Raw genomic sequence first — 14,314 nt, 5'->3', positions numbered from 1 at the left:
GTATAATCTCATTTTAGTCTTCATTTGTTAATTTTATTGACATACACTAACTTGACACTACAAAAGGAAAAGCTATTTCCTAATGCACAAAATGACCATTGAAGAGAGAAAGTCAAGAGAAAGTGTACTTCTCGAAGGGGCTAAAACACATGTCGGAAGCTAGCCGCAACCACAACGCCATATAATTAATTCGAAAAAAATGTTTTATGATACTCAAAAGAGATATCTTCCAATGCCGTTAAGAAGGATGTATAACAACATTGGGAGTTACGACGATATAATGAGGTGTCAAGTTTTCATTGGACGTCAAAAGTTAGTAGTGAAATTTCGACACAATTCCTGCGTTTTTCATGTGTTTTGTGGAGGGGTGGGTTGAATTAGATGCCATGTTACCTAAGTAGCCCAAGTTTGTTGCGTTAGTTTTTGAAGGAAGTTTGGTTGAATTGTTCCCAAGTAATAAGGTTTCTGTAGTAATGGGTTAAAACTGGAGGGGTGTGTTGAAATTGGTCCTAATTTATGTAAGTTTATTTTTTAATGTGTTTTATGGAGGGATGGGTTTAAATATTGTTCCTATTGTTACCCTTAAGTAGCTTAAATTTGTTGTGTTTGTGTAGTATTTGGAGAGGGCTTGGTTAGATTTTTCCTAAGTCATAGGTTTTTGTAGTTTTTATGTGAGTTTATTCTTTTGTTCCTTTTTTTTTTCTTTTGTACTTGTTATGTTTATGATATTTTTTTAGTTATAATGTATTTTGTGAGATTAATTATTGGGTCACTTGACATAACTAGAAGGAGAATATTTTTTACTTTTGCAATTTTAAACACTTGACGTTTTGTTTTTAAAAAGTCTAGTAAGTGCGTTACTTACCAAAAACGTCAAAAAATTTTATAAAAATATGGAGGTGGGAGGATTTTTGAAAACTTCATACGCTTTCACATTGCTTGACATTCTAAAAACGTCAAATGATATATACATTTTCTTGTTCTTTTTTAAATATCAAGAATATTAAAAAAAAAAAAAAGGAAAACTGTATTGAGTGGCACTATGAGAATATGTTTTAGCAATAATAACACCAACTTTTTCAATTTTGTAAATATAGCAAGTTTTAAATTCAGTTGATATTTTCTATTTAAACTTTTCATTATTCCAAAACTGCCCTCTTTCTTCATCGTTCTTCTCCACTGTTCTTCTCTTCTCTTTTCTGTTTCTTTCTTTTAGGTTTCTCATCTTCGCCTGCTTCTCTTTTTATCGTCTTTTCCTCGTCTTTTTCTTCTCTTCTCCTATTCTCCTCCTTCATTCTTTCTCTTACGAGGAATACAATTTGTTTATTCAATTATGTATGTATTTCTTCTTCTTTTTTTAAAGCCCTAATCAAATCTTTCTTATATTTATTTACGTATTTCTCTAATTGGTGTTTGAAATAGGTAAGAGAATTTGATCATCATCTCTTCCTTCTTCTTCTTCTTTGGTGAATCACTCATATTTATTATTTATTAAAATTAAGGCTACGATTTTTTCTTCTGCATCTCTTTTATTTGTTTCTCATCTCTTTTACTGAAATTGGTAAGGGAGTTTTGTTTTAGTTATTTACGTTTGGTTCTATTTTTGTTTTAAATTGTAACTTTTTTGCATATCAGTGATATGATGTACTTATATTATATGTATTAGTTGACTAATACACTTTACTACGTGTTTTTTACTTTTTAAAAATTGTTGCAGTTCATTGTAGTTAAGGTTAAGCTTGCAATAATTGTTTTTCATAATGGAGTTGTTTATCATTAATGAAATAGTCTAAAACAAGAAGATTTGCTAGTTTGACCATGAGTTGGTCGCTAATTTTCCTATACTAAATGTTGCAATAATTTTGTTTCTGTCTAATGTATCGATCTTGCTAAAGCAGACAGTTCTCAATTCACTATTGAACTCCTCCTTGATATTTGAAGTTTTGGATTGTAGGAATGGTTGACAATTTAGTCTACTTATTAAATGGAATTGTCTCAATCTAAATTTTACTATATTATCCTCTAGATTGAAAATCAAAGTATCTTTAGTTGATTGCTTAGAAATTCTTCTATCCAATGAACTAACAATTTTCCAGAACACTTTTGATTTGAATATCAAGAAGGTTCCTAAATAAATCCTTCCTAAACATTTGCATTTGCTTTTTAGACAACTTTTTGACAATTGAATCTATTATTATCAACTTGGCATAGTAATGAACTTTGTTTCCAAGGTTCTCTTCAGCATTAACTTGTTTAAGTAAATTGAAAATGATTCATTCAATCAAGTTGATCATGTATACAAATCAATGTATTGTCAACAACATATCAAGTGTATCAAACATATAATATGTATCAATATAATTGTACTATTGAAGTATATTAAATGCATCAAGCATGTAATATGTATCAAGTGTACTAGTGAGGTATATTAAGTGTATCAGCATGATCTAAGTGTATAATTTTTCAAGGAAAAAAATATGCAAGGAATAAAACTTTTCCATCTAACATTTCTTGATTTTCACACACCTTTTGACGAGGGGTGATAATGTACATACACACCTTAAAGTCAAGTTAGTGTATGTCAATAAAAGGTGTGATAATGTACATATACACCTTTTGACGTCATTTCATACATAGACATCATTTTATCCCTATTCATATAAGGAGTTCGCAGTGTTCTGAATCCTATAATACAACCCTCCAAAGGAAACGTCACTCCATGGCAGACAAGCAAGCGCATTATAGGAATCTCACGGTGTGACCCAATGGAAGAGATCATGGGATGTGTTGTCACATATCCCTCAACCACTTACTATGAACTACTTCCCCTATTCACCTTGATATTGATCCATGCAAACAATCTCTAAAGGGAGTCCACTCCTATGCACGGCCTAAAGCCCTACATGGACCTCACGGTGTGAATTCTTAGGGATGCTGGAGCTAAAAGTACGTTACTTTTCTCTAGCTGAAGTGTCCTAAAACAGTTTTAAAGGGTACTCAGAAAAATAGGATCATATTTAAGCTAACTTAAACATATCCTAAGTCTAGGTGAAACATTCAGCATAACCGTTATACCAGATTTTAACATACGATGTCTAGGTGATAAACCAGCTTTTTTACCTCATATCTCTCATGCATGCTTATAAAACTAGGTTAACTAGGCTCAAGAACTAATTACGATCTCCAGGTAGCAAGTGTTTCGTAAACCGTCAACTTAAGAACCTCCAACCTTAGCTATCTTATCTAACTAGTTGACAAGATTGAATCAAGTGAGTCTTTTGTAACCAATTTTACAAGATATCAACCTAATTCTATGAAAAAAATGGTTGATATGTTTTAACCTAGGTGCACATGCAACTTATTTTTGTTATAGATTTTAAATGTCTAATTTATTTTATAACACTTATAAAAACTTTAGACAAACCTATAATATACATCTAACAATATATAATCATTATATAAATTAATTAATTAATATGGATTTTTTTATTTATTTAACTTTTAATTAAATCACATTCAATAAAATTAAATAAATTATTAATTAATTAATTATATTAAATCATATTTAATTCAATTAATTAAATAATTAATTAACTGTATTAATTAATATTCATATTAATTAATTAACATGCATATTATACATTATAACCATTATAACATAAACATGATAATCTACAGTGGGATTTTTAATCTATATGGCATACATCATGCACGTACGATTACATGCATAATTAATTAAACTCTCTAAAATAGATTCGTTTTGGCTCCTAATTTAAGATAAATACTAAATTATTATATTAATAATCTGATGATGTACAAAACCACTTCCGAACCGCTGAAAAACAATCAAAACCAGCTTGAACCGGCCCAAGACCAACTCATTGGGCTTGAACCAGCTGAGAACCACAGTCAGCCACGCGGGTCGGAGAATCGGGTCGGGCGGAGCTCACAGCGCAAAAAGTTGACGCGTGACGCAAGCTGAGAACACCAGGCCGAATCGGACCCAGATCGGCCCACGGGCAGGAGCAACCGAATCGGGGCGGGGTGCTGAAGGCTGGATGTGGGCCGCGCGTTGCATTTGGGTCGGGCTGAGACTAAACTTCTGGGCTGAATTGGACGGGTCGCGAGCGGGTTTTCGGGTCGGCATCCAGGTCTGGAGCTTCTTCTCGGGTCTGTCCTTATATTTTCAAGAAATTTCACCTTTTCTCTCTCTCGGTTGAACAATTACAACCTAATTGTCCCTCTAACGACTCTAATAAAAAAATACAGACCCTTACAATAATGATTTAAGTCACAAACCGGGCCAATTATAATAATTAAATAAATAAATAAAACTGAATTTAATTGTCAAAACTACTAGTCCATTTTAGTTCATCACAAAACTTATCACATAAATTGAAATACCCACAATATGTAATTGAGTAAAATCATGCATTCTCTAATACCACATGATGAAAAGATATAATTGCAGTAGAAATAAGAATCGAAACTTTACTCTAATTACATCTCAACAAATTTAGAAGTTAACATGCATAATGAACCATAATTAAATGATATTTTTATCGAAAAACTTACCTTCAAAGCCTCCCGATCCTCGAAATATCCTCACGAACATAAGTCCAATACCACCTCTAGAGTTGACCTGTTATTCTTCAAATTTAGAGCCGAGTGCTGGGACCCGTTAAATGAAGGAATATTGAGAGAGGGATGGAAATTGGAAAGAATTAGGGTTGAGATATTTTGAAAGAAAAGAAATAAATATTTTGTATTTTAAAAATATCAAAAAGGCCAAAAGTCTTTTTTATGTTGAAAAATGATCTATTTATAAGAAAATTACATTAAAAAATGCATGTAACTTGTTTATAAAAACTCAACATCTATTATTCCACTAACAATTAAGGGAATTAATCAACATTTCGATTTCTCTTAGTGGGCTTGGTGTCATCACCATAAGCTTCCACTTAGTTCACTAAGAGTTAGTGGGATTATCCAACAAAATGTTGGATTTTTCACTAACTTTAATCAAGGGGCAAAATCGTCATTTGACCATTCTAGTCAAAGTCAAAAGTCAACATTTTGACTTTTTACTATTTTTTCCATCTTGACTAGTTCTGACCTCCCGAGCATGAATCTGCATTCCATTTTTTGAAATTCAAATCACATTTGAATATAAATCCGGTCAAAGTTTGACTTTTCAAAGTCAGTCAACATTAAGATTTTTTACAACTTTTAACAATTCCATCAATTTTGAGCTTCCGAATATGAATCTGTATTCATATTTTTAATATTTAAATCACATTTAAACATAAAAGCTCTATCTTAAAGCTATAACCGACGACTATATCAAATATACTTGTCGGTTTCACTCTCTTTACCTATTTCGGACAATTCAAATTATTTCAACATATTATTCTAAGTTAATTCCAAATGAGCTAGCAGAGGAACTTAATAGACCTATAGATCCAATGATCCGAGATTAACTGGCTAAACCCTTTTAGACCGAACTAATCAACATTCGTTAACTAACGAGTCATTCCACTAAAGTCCCGTAGTTGCACTCCCCTCACTATAGATATATTTCTGTCCATCTGATATAACCATGATCAATAAGTTAATCCTTCACAGGTTTGTCCGTAATTTCAATTGGGTCAAAATAAAGTTTTACCCCCGAGATTACATCTTATTCCTTAAGTTCCACTGATCCACTATTGAATAATTGGTTTAAGATTCAACCTATAAACTGAATCTCTTTCAGGCCAATGAGAGGGCGGGACCCCTTGTTTAAGACTTAGATTCAGTCCTTAACAGAACAACCTACTACTAACCTTAAAGCGGGTAGGAGTGAATTTTGTTTTGTACCCTATTTTCCAACTATCCACCCGATCTTACCCTTGAAATCGAAGACTTATTGGGCCAATGTCGTTGATCTGCCCTCACCTATACAAATCTAAGGATAATTTCATTTACACAGAAATTTATAGTTAACTCATGATTAAGATTAAGTTACCTAGGTCATCATAATCGAAATAGTCAGTTTTATATATTCAACAGTGTTATAACTTAAAAATGACTATTTCAATATTCCAGTCTTTGTGAACTCTTTACAAAGGATGCCTCCACTTCCATGTCTCTACATGAACAATGTAGGATCACTTCATTTGTACAACTACAAAGCAGGTCACATCTATAGTGTTCCCAGAATAAGGCGTCCAACCTTATACATACCTATAGATCGTTTGGACTATATACTCAAATTTGATCCACGTTTATGTTAGATAGCCTCGGGACCTTAGTTTATTGAATTCAAGATTATAGTATTCTATTTTCACTAATAAGTCCTCAATAACCACTTTCTTGAATACAATATAATTTAAACTACAAACTACGAGTTTTAGGATATAAATTCCAATAGTTTTCACATGAACAATTTTGGATCACATCGTTTATATTAAATACAAAGTGGGTTGCATTTATAGTGTCCCCAGAATATGACATCCAACCATTTTTATCATTATAGACCATTTAGGTTATTAACTCGCACTTAATAAACTTTTATGTCAATACATAAAGTTCAAGTACACATATTATAGCCATGAGATCTTTTGTTTATTAGTTTAGAATTATAACATGCAAATCACTTATTCGACAACTTTATTGAACAATACCTTAATAACATCTTTATTGAACAATACCTCAATAACATCTCCATTGAATATAAAATATGTTTATCATTTACGAACTATGAGTTTTATAACATAAAATTCAACAATAGTTTTTGGATGAGAGATGAGATTGAGAAATTATAGTCAGTGTTAAGCGACAAGAAAAAGCAAAGTTGTCCTATATGCCTAGAAAGATTTTATACAATCATTAACATGTACTTTAATTCCAACACTTGTTTCTCTATCTGTGGTGACATAAGTCCCTCCTTACAATTCTTGAATTAAGAATTCGTGCTGAATTAGAAATTAATGAAACCTTTTATAAGAATCCATTCATAAACCCTCGATTAATATTATTAAGGTTAAAAATATCATTTTAGTCGTTGTACTTTGAAAGTTGTTTTATTTTGGTCCATATAGTTTTCAATGTTTAATTTTAGTCTCTATACTTTGGATAAAACTTAAAAAGAATCCATGAGTTAGAAACTAGCTGTAAGGCTCTAATCGCGTTCTGCCTTACACGGTAAGATTTCATGCAATAAAAGTGGCTTATGCGATGAGAAGTAACTTTGCGAGGAACTATTATGCGTTTTGAGCTTACTTCACCAAGAAGTAGTGACGTCATTCTCGTGTAAGAAAGTCGGCGATTTATTTGACTTTGACGCTAAATCCAAATTAAGGATAAGGAAATGACAGTGACACATAGCTCTGGCATTTGCTAATTGCCACGACCAAACAGAAGTAATCATTTTTTAGTGAAAATTGTCACTGGAGAAGCTTATAAATAGATGAACTTCGGCTATTTTGAAGCTGCTTTTACCCTGTGTTAAATTAAGAAAGAATTGAGAGAATTTCCAAAGATTTTCAAAAGCTTGAATCCGATAAGGAAGTTGCAATGAAGTTCTTCGCTTAGGAGTTAGGTGAAGAAGGTAGCTGATTGTTGATTGTGAGATTTCCAATTCTAAAAATGTTTTAAGGAATAAAATGACTTCTAATGTGTTTAAATGCTTAAATATATTTCTATGGAAACCTGAGTTACATGATTTCTCTTATGTCTTTCCATTTCTTAAAATGCATGTGATGAGTGATGAAATGAGATGATCTTTGCTTACTATGTGATCTGGAATGATGAAATGAGATGATCTTGTGTCTCCTATGCGATAAGATGAGATTTCCTCACATTTGCTGTGTGTTCTAATGTGGGATGCATTTAAACCCAATGTTTTACTCTTGAAAATCATATTACTTGTACCACATGATTAGGAGAAATTATTTATAGCGCGTTAAGGCAGAATTTGATTTGTTAAAGGTACTGATAAAAGACCCAACTCACTAGATATTTTCGTTTAACCTTTCAAATATTTTATTTTAACCCCCCTTCCCCCTAGGTTCCAAAGGACATTCAGCACTAAACTTACAACCTTAAACGGTTGTGCCATACGTGGAACACATCATTTTTGTAGTGGTCATTGTCAACTCACATAGCATGTAGAAGCTAAGTGAAGAGAGCCAAAATGTTATTTGAGTTTGTATATAGTTCCATTTGAAGGAACCTTGTACTAAGTGTTACATGTACTCTGTTATGAACTATCAAGGAAGTCTTCTTATTTCAATTGAGTTTTCATTTCGTATTAAGCTTGTTGGTTGTGTTTTATTCTATTTATTAGGCGTTCTACGTATTATCTCGTAGAGAGATATTCGTAGAATGTCTAGGCGGTCATGTCTCCACTTGGTCATATAGAGTGACTTTTGGAGCAAAGCGTCTGAGTTGGCAAATAAAAATTATAAAAAAGTTAAGATAGAAAAATTCCAAGTCAATGAAACTAGTTCAAAACATTATTGGATCGAGTTAGGGGTAGTTCCACCAATGATTTCTCCATCTTCACTATTGAAACTGACTATAATCCCAGGAAATGTCAATAGAAGGAAGAACTTATTAATTGATTTTTCCGTGTTCCATCCATCATTCATTTGAGCTTCTAGATTCTATGTTAGAAATAGAAGCTTTACTTTTACTGAAATACTCGCCACTGTAAATTTCAAATTGATTGTGATTTAAGAGTTAGAGAGAGGGAGGGAGAGAGAAAGTCCCTGTAATTTTTTTTTAAGAAACCCTCCAATTCCAATGGAAAGCTTTAGCATTTTAAAAGAAAGAAATGTTGAATAATTTTTTAGAAAATTGCATCAGATGATAAAAAAATTTAGGAAAAAAAACTACTCATAACATCGCTCTTTTACATATTGAAAATATGACAAATATGACAAGTAATTAGATATATCGAACGATTATCAGAATGCTATTAAAAGGTTATCAGATGACTATTCGCTTTTAAATTTACTACTTTTGTAATTTAGAAAATGTAGAGACATGAACCCTATTATTATAAATTTTTTTGCTATTTTTGCAAACACATCTAATCTTTTCTCTATTAAAAACTAAGGAATTGGAAAGGTTTATTTTATAGACAAATCTTTTTTTCTTCATTAAATTAAAACGAGTCTTTCCCTCTCAGATTTCATGTCATGAGTAAAATTTAGAACTAACCTCAACTCCATTCGTTCTAAAAAAATGATTTCTTTTTCTAAAATATAATAAATTAGCAAAATATTTGCAATATATAGAACAATTTTGAAAACGGAAAAAGTCCACAAGCCTAAGATGAAAAATACCAAAAATGTCACAATCAATATGTGATTAATCAGCTACACGCACCCGTGTAATTGTTATTCTAAACGATCATGATACACGATCGTGTAAGAAATGGTACACGATCGTGTAGGTAATATCAACACTAACCACATGCGCACGTGTAATTCTTCTTCTAAACAATCATACACGATCTTATAAGAAATGATACGCGATCGTGTAGGAAATGATATATGATTATGTAGTTATTTTTAACATGGAAAAAAATACTAATTCTCTTTCTAAACAATCATGATACACGATCATGTAGTTCTTTTTAACGATAGAAAAATGCTTCGTATAATTTTTCTTTTGAACAATCACGATACAAATCATGTAGGAAATGATACACGATCGTGTAGCAAATTGTATACGATCGTATAGTTTTTTTTAACGATGAAAAAAATGCTTCAAAATCAAACAAGCATCTAAATCATACTGAATTGTCCAACCCAAAATTGATGACTGATAGTTTTTGCCAGCTCAGCTAGCTTTTTAACCCAATTTTAATAGCAAAACTGCTTCTTAAGCATTATGCAAAACCCTAATTTAATAGTAGAACGGCTTTTTAAGCATTATGCAGAGTAAAATAATAAGACCAAAATAAAAAATATAATAAAAAAGATGGGATACAAAATCGTCATCCCAACCAATTAATAGCAAAGTATTCTTGTTATTAATTTTTTCCTTTTTCAATAGGATGCAAATATTTTTGTGTTTTATTTTATTTTTTAAGAAACCCCAATTTGAACCTATTATTAACCGATCAAAATGGTTCATCACTAGATCATGCTATTTGATTCACCAAATACAACATTAAAGGATGAATCAAAGATATGCAGAAAAGCAACACCTCCGCAGGCATTAAGAACTTATGTTTCGCCATTTCAGAAGCCCAATTCGGATTGCATAGACCAATGTCCAAATTGCAAATACCACTCGACTTTGGCGAGCTCACTTGTTTTTCCATCTCATCAAACCCTTGCTTTTGGTTGAGAGCTTGCTGCATGCTTGACCTTATAAAAGTGTTTGAAGGAACTAAATCAAAACAGTTATGGAATTCTTCTCTTTCGGTGAGGTTTTGGGTTAAATACCTAACAATAAAGTGAGAATAAAAAATAAAAATAACCAAGAGAGCACATACCTTGAAACGCATTTGAGACCCCTGATAATTTACACTATATTTAAAGTTAAATACAGTAGCAATAAAATTACAGACAATTCATAATTGTTTTGTCCAATCATAAGGCTCCCAATCTTTTAAAAAGTTTGTCATCGCATGCTTTTGCACCTCAACAGACTCGTATCTACGGCGTCGGTGCATATCCTCCTCGGCTAGCTGCAACATGCCTCTTATAACATTGAGCCCAAAGCCGGTCTTGAAATTATTTTCGTCATCTATCACATGCACAAACCCCTTGTTCAACCCAAATTCAACATGGAAGTATGGAAAATTCTCTGGGATTGATCCACGCAATCCCTTCTCACTTGTATCTATAAGTTTTTTCGCATTGTGCTGGCTCCATTCTTCCTCTACTTCATCAATAGCCTGAAGTAAAGATTATTGTTAGCAGCAAAAATACAAACGAAATCATCTAAAATAATTGTTCACTGAGTAGACATAAAGATGCAATACAATTTCAGATGATAGAAATACATATTTTAGGGAATACCAATGGGCGTAACACAAACATGAATATGAAGGCCAGTTGTGATGAAAAATACATTAGAATTTGAAGTTTAGCCAAATGAATGTTTTTATATTTAATTATAGCCTTACAATCTAAGCTGAGCTTTAAGTACTAGTTTTATGCCAACGTATTTTTGGATGGGAAACAACCATTATTGAAATGGAATACAAAAGGAGGAAGTCAAGTTATCCTCCCACGCCAAAGTCCAATTGTCCAAGCTTTTGGTAAAGTAACACGAATTTGAACACAATAAATAACTCAAATGCTCCTTCAAAATGAAAAAAGAAAGAATATCTTTGGCCTATTAGAATGCTTAATGAGTAATAGTGTCACCATGTTTCTTCCGTATTTTTTCCCATTCAGATGATATTAAGGTTTAGGGTTTAGGGTTTACGGCAAACATACAAGTAATTAATTCTCTATTAAGGAATGCCCACTGAAACTATCCCACACAATGACACAATTATTGGAATTCATCAGCAAGCAACAGAAGAGATTCAAAGCTTTAAGAAATTGAACCAGCATTCAATAGAAGGACAAAAATAAAGAAAAACAAGGTTCCAGATTTTCCAAATTCTGTTTACTCGCCACAACCCAGGCTCTCTCTACCCTTTCCCCTCACCACCCTTGACCATTACCCATTAGGGGTGCAAAAAAAAAAACACCGAAATTATTCGATTTGATTCGGGTTTTTAAAAGGTTGGACAGAAAAAAATAATCCGACTGATGGTAGATATATTATTAAATGTAAGCTTGTTAAAAACTACACAATTTGGCTAAGATGTCTTGGGCGTGACTTTGTAACTACAAGAGCACCAGTTTGAAATCCATTGAAATCCTTGCTTTCCAAGTGGTTTTTGGGCCCAAATTATTTGGCCCATGGCCCATTTCCACCTCACACGCATGTTAATCCTGCAATTTCAGTAATAAACGGTGAACCGCCAGACCAAACTGACTGAACCGCCAATTGGCAGTTCAGAACAGTTCAGTTGTAATACTTCACCGGTTCAGCGCAGTTTTCATTTATGCATATATTTAAACGGTTTGGTTCAGTTGGGTTACTCAAACCCAACTAACCGAACTGTTTACACCCCTAGTAACTATTGACCTTTTTTTTCTTTTACATAGAAACAATTGCTTTCGTTGAGAAAACAATGAAAGAATACAAGAGCATCCGGAAAAAACAAGCTTCAACAAAGAACCCCACTAAAGAAAGGGTTTCTAAGTAGTAACAACTATTGATGTGCACAGAACAGGTTATGAAACAATGTTATAATTTAACCCAATATGACGCAACACACTTTTGAACATTGAATATTGATGTCTACAAGAATAGCAAACGGAACAATAATAATAAATAGAAAATCTGGAAGGATTTTGAATTGGAGGAACGAATGGAAAAGAAATTTTCACCTTTTTAAAATATAGAGGAGCCTCTTTTGCTATTCCTTGAGGCAAAGGAATGCACTCAATCATACAATGGCGACGTTGTTTTGCCAAGCCCACAACTGTTTCAAGAAAAACCACATCTTTGTCTTGCTTTGCAAACATCATTATCAGACACTTTTTGAAGTTGCGAATTTCCTCCCACACGGTTTTATCCACACCTCTTGAGGCTGATTCATGCTGAAAAACAGACAACTCACACTGAAATTCCTACCCAAGAAGCATGTGAGAACAAGGTATAAGAAGAGCTCATGGCTACTCCTAAGAACATACAAACTTTGGACAATATTTATGCATATGCATTTTGCTCTCATGAAAATTTGGAGCATTGTTCTCCAGTCCATGGTCTGAGTGCACTCAACAAAAGGGGGTTTCAAAGTGAAACATTTTCATTTATTATATTATTTGTTTAGTGATCCAAAATACTGAAGTCCCCAAATATAGGTAAAAAGAAATAATGATTTCATTCCAACCACAACGGAAGACAAACTACAAACACGGAAAACAAAGAGTAGAGTTTAAAGTTTAAACTTACTGAAATAGGTAAAATGCAGCAATGGCCAGAAACCACAGGCTGCCACTGAGGCAGCATCAAATAAGTGTAATTTGCAATTGACACTGTCAAATGTTTTGGCCTGTTAGGATTTTCAAAGCAAAAGATGCAGCGTTCTTCCTGAGTTGCCATATGCCTTGGACGAATATCCTTTGCAGATAGCTTATCATCATTACTTTCCCTTTTTCTTTGATTCGTTCTTCTTGCATGTTCATAATCATATTCATCATCTGCCCGACCAGACATGCTGTACTGCTTGTTCTGCATTATATTTTTAGCTAGATAAAGATCTGTATCATCCTCCTTATTCCTCTTAGATATACCTGGAAAATGTTTTCTAAACAAAGAGAAAGTACGTATTAAAAAGACAGGAAATTTCCTATGAAGAAAAGAAAATAAGTACTACTGACCACCTCACTGCTATTTGAAAATTGAACCCGAAAGTAAATAACAAAAAATAGAAAACAGAAATGACAATAATATAAATCCTTTTATAAACGACCAAGTGGACTATCAAACCTATCAAATCTCAGTGAATACCATATACAATATTTATTTTCTAAGGATTAGTCACCAATTTCTAGGTACTTTACATGCTGTAGCAATCACATAAATGTGCACAATAAACCAAAACAGACAGGATGATCAGCCAGGCACATGAGTGAGGAAGACAGTTCCATACCTAGCAGAGATTCGTTCAACTTGTGGCTTTGTGGGATTCACTTCAACACTATTGGTTGCCTTCATATTTTGTACTTCTTGCTGGAAAAATGTAAATTGTCAAAAAGTTAAAATTTTAGACAGGAAGCTTATACTTGCACGCAAAAGCACGGGGAGCCGTATTGCCCCAAACTTTCAGTGTGTGTGTGGGGGAACCAAACTAAAAACTAAGGCACCATATTAGCATATTCAACTTTTATTATTACCTACATGTCTCATGCCAAGACAGATTAATATTTGGGAAATTCTAGTGTGTGGCAATTCGAGTTTAGTGATTTGGAAGTTTTTCACACTTTACCCATTTTGCAACTTTGACCTAATTTTTTACCATCCAATGACTTGATTTTTTTAAGAAATAGGAAAAGACATTACTAATTAGGTAAAGCTTGTCCTGCTGAATTTTTTTGGATAAGAATCATGTATATTCATATAACAAAAGAGAACCTCAGGGCAAGGGTATAAGAGGGCCCTCCCAAAAGAAACTAAAAAATGATGGCTTTCCAATTCTTAGAAAATCATAGAAAGGCTATAATTACAAAAATGTTTGGTGTAATTC

General features: G+C 32.9%; 1 protein-coding gene across 5 annotated transcripts in view; it reads right to left on the bottom strand.

The window, feature by feature from the left end:
* Window positions 1-10,001: 10,001 nt before the first annotated feature.
* Window positions 10,002-14,314, bottom strand: part of LOC103491921 (uncharacterized) — a 30,129-nt gene continuing 25,816 nt past the window's right edge. For 4 of the 5 annotated variants that reach the window (XM_008452037.3, XM_008452038.3, XM_008452040.3 and 1 more), the window contains 4 exons: window positions 13,721-13,800; window positions 13,021-13,375; window positions 12,453-12,665; window positions 10,468-10,897 (listed from right to left, as the gene is read on the bottom strand). In XM_008452037.3, coding sequence (XP_008450259.2) covers window positions 10,571-10,897; window positions 12,453-12,665; window positions 13,021-13,375; window positions 13,721-13,800 — 975 coding nt within the window. In that variant the 3' untranslated portion in view covers window positions 10,468-10,570. Of the gene's footprint in view, window positions 10,365-10,467; window positions 10,898-12,452; window positions 12,666-13,020; window positions 13,376-13,720; window positions 13,801-14,314 lie in introns of those variants that run through there. The other variant, XR_001762988.2, reaches the window with a different exon arrangement.

The sequence above is a fragment of the Cucumis melo genome, chromosome 10 (genome assembly GCF_025177605.1).
Source record: "Cucumis melo cultivar AY chromosome 10, USDA_Cmelo_AY_1.0, whole genome shotgun sequence".
NCBI classification, from domain to species: domain Eukaryota; kingdom Viridiplantae; phylum Streptophyta; class Magnoliopsida; order Cucurbitales; family Cucurbitaceae; genus Cucumis; species Cucumis melo.
This window is presented reverse-complemented; position numbering and strand designations above follow the sequence as displayed.